General features: G+C 39.4%; 1 protein-coding gene across 3 annotated transcripts in view; it reads left to right on the top strand.

Moving 5' to 3' along the window:
- Positions 1–1,684, top strand: part of LOC101854424 — a 33,440-nt gene that overhangs the window by 22,371 nt on the left and 9,385 nt on the right. For all 3 annotated transcript variants that reach the window (XM_005102782.3, XM_005102781.3, XM_005102780.3), the window contains exons 7-8: positions 572–691; positions 1,090–1,312. In XM_005102782.3, the coding sequence (XP_005102839.1) occupies positions 572–691; positions 1,090–1,312 (343 nt within the window). The remainder of the gene's footprint in view (positions 1–571; positions 692–1,089; positions 1,313–1,684) is intronic.

Below are 1,684 nucleotides of genomic sequence, written 5' to 3'. Positions count from 1 at the left end.
GGGGGGGGGTCGATTTCATTATTTTGATGAAAGCATGTTGCCCCGTCGATGCTTCATATTAAGTAATGAATAATTGTGAGGCATCGTGGTGGAATCAGGCTCTCGTCGATTCTGGGGCATGTAGAGTTATTGGTATCATCTTAAAGCTTGTTCACTTGTCTGTATTTGAAGGGAAAAAATATCCGTTTATCTTAAATGCAAGTCGAGATATTTGTGAATGAAGTAGGTGGGGGGTCACCTGTTTTCAGAGGTAAAATTATTAAGAAAATGGCTGAAAAAATTAGTTTAGCTTAAGAGTCCGTGGTAATTGAAAATTTACATTTATTTTGTGCCTTTAATCAACGTTTTTCAGAAAAATCCACACAGAAATGCGTTCTTTAATGGGCATGAAAGGTGTCGAGCAAAAAAAAAAAATTAATAAAAGTTCACAAACCTGTGGAAAAATGCAAGTTTCTTCACTTTGATTATTTTGACGAGAGCCTGATTCCATCACGCTGCCTCACATTTACAAATACCGTAAAGGCTTACAGAAACACAAACTGGATTTTTGTTGGGTTTTTTTCCCCCACAGCGCATGCTCAAGAGAGCAGATCTCCGGCGAAAGAAGGTGCAGAAGGTGAGCCTGACGTCATCAGCCTTGTATCGGATGGCACACAGAGCGGGGCTAGACGCACCACAACTATTGCAGCAGGTACCACCGTGGTCTTACTGTTGTACTGTTGAGGTTGTCTGTTTGTTTGTTTGTTTGTTTGTTTGTTTGTTTGTTTGTTTGTTGGTTTGTGCAAATTGGTATTAATTTGTTAATTTTTTTGTTTTTATTAATTCTTAAATTCTTTATTCTGTTGCATGTTTTTTTACCTTTGGTTTGTTTATTGTATTGGTATTGATTCGTTATTTTTTTTATTTTATTTATTCTTTAATTGTTTAATCTTTTACATGCGTTGTCTTTGGTCTGTTTGTTCTGTTGTCGCTGGTTTTTGGGGGTTTCTTTTTTTGTTTTATTGTATTGCTGTTTAATTGTTTGTTTGTTTGTCTAATTCTAAAATAGGTGAGCTGACTTTTTCCAATAATCTTATTCCAACTCCGCAGAGAAAGCTCAAGCAGACAGAGAGTGAGGATGTAAGCTCAACATTGCCAGCACGAGCATCCACATCAAAGGGGTTTACTGCCACGCCTTTGCCCAGCTCTGAGCAGACGTCACCAGCAGGCCAGCCCGCCACGGACTGTCAGTTGCAGACGAGATGGACACAGGGCGCCCCAGAGAGGAGCTACGCCAGTGCTCTGAGGGGCGGTACCAAACCTGGATATACTGGTACGTTTGTTTAACCGTGTCCGTACGCCCTGGAGTCACTTTTTGTACACAAGGGGTTGTATTCTCCACATTATAGAATACTTCTAGTACGAAGATGTCTTTTAAACTTTTAGTATATCTCAAACAAACAAATATTTTTGACAGACTACTAATCAAAGCGTACGGATCGGATTAAGGAGTAAATTTCCTCTTTAGAAAGTGGTGGCACAGAGTTTCAAACGTCGTATGGATACGATAGTAAAACACGATGTACGGATAGGATTAAGTAAGTGTTTTACGGCACTTGAAATATAGTAAGGTTATACATGTGCCGAAGATTAAAGGTGTTACGAAGGAGAGAGAGAGAGAGAGAGAGAGAGAGAGAGAGAGAGA

The sequence above is a fragment of the Aplysia californica genome, unplaced genomic scaffold, assembly GCF_000002075.1.
Source record: "Aplysia californica isolate F4 #8 unplaced genomic scaffold, AplCal3.0 scaffold00340, whole genome shotgun sequence".
Taxonomy (NCBI): Eukaryota; Metazoa; Mollusca; class Gastropoda; order Aplysiida; family Aplysiidae; genus Aplysia; species Aplysia californica.
The sequence above is the reverse complement of the archived record's forward strand: the minus strand, read 5'-3'. Positions and strand labels throughout refer to the sequence as shown.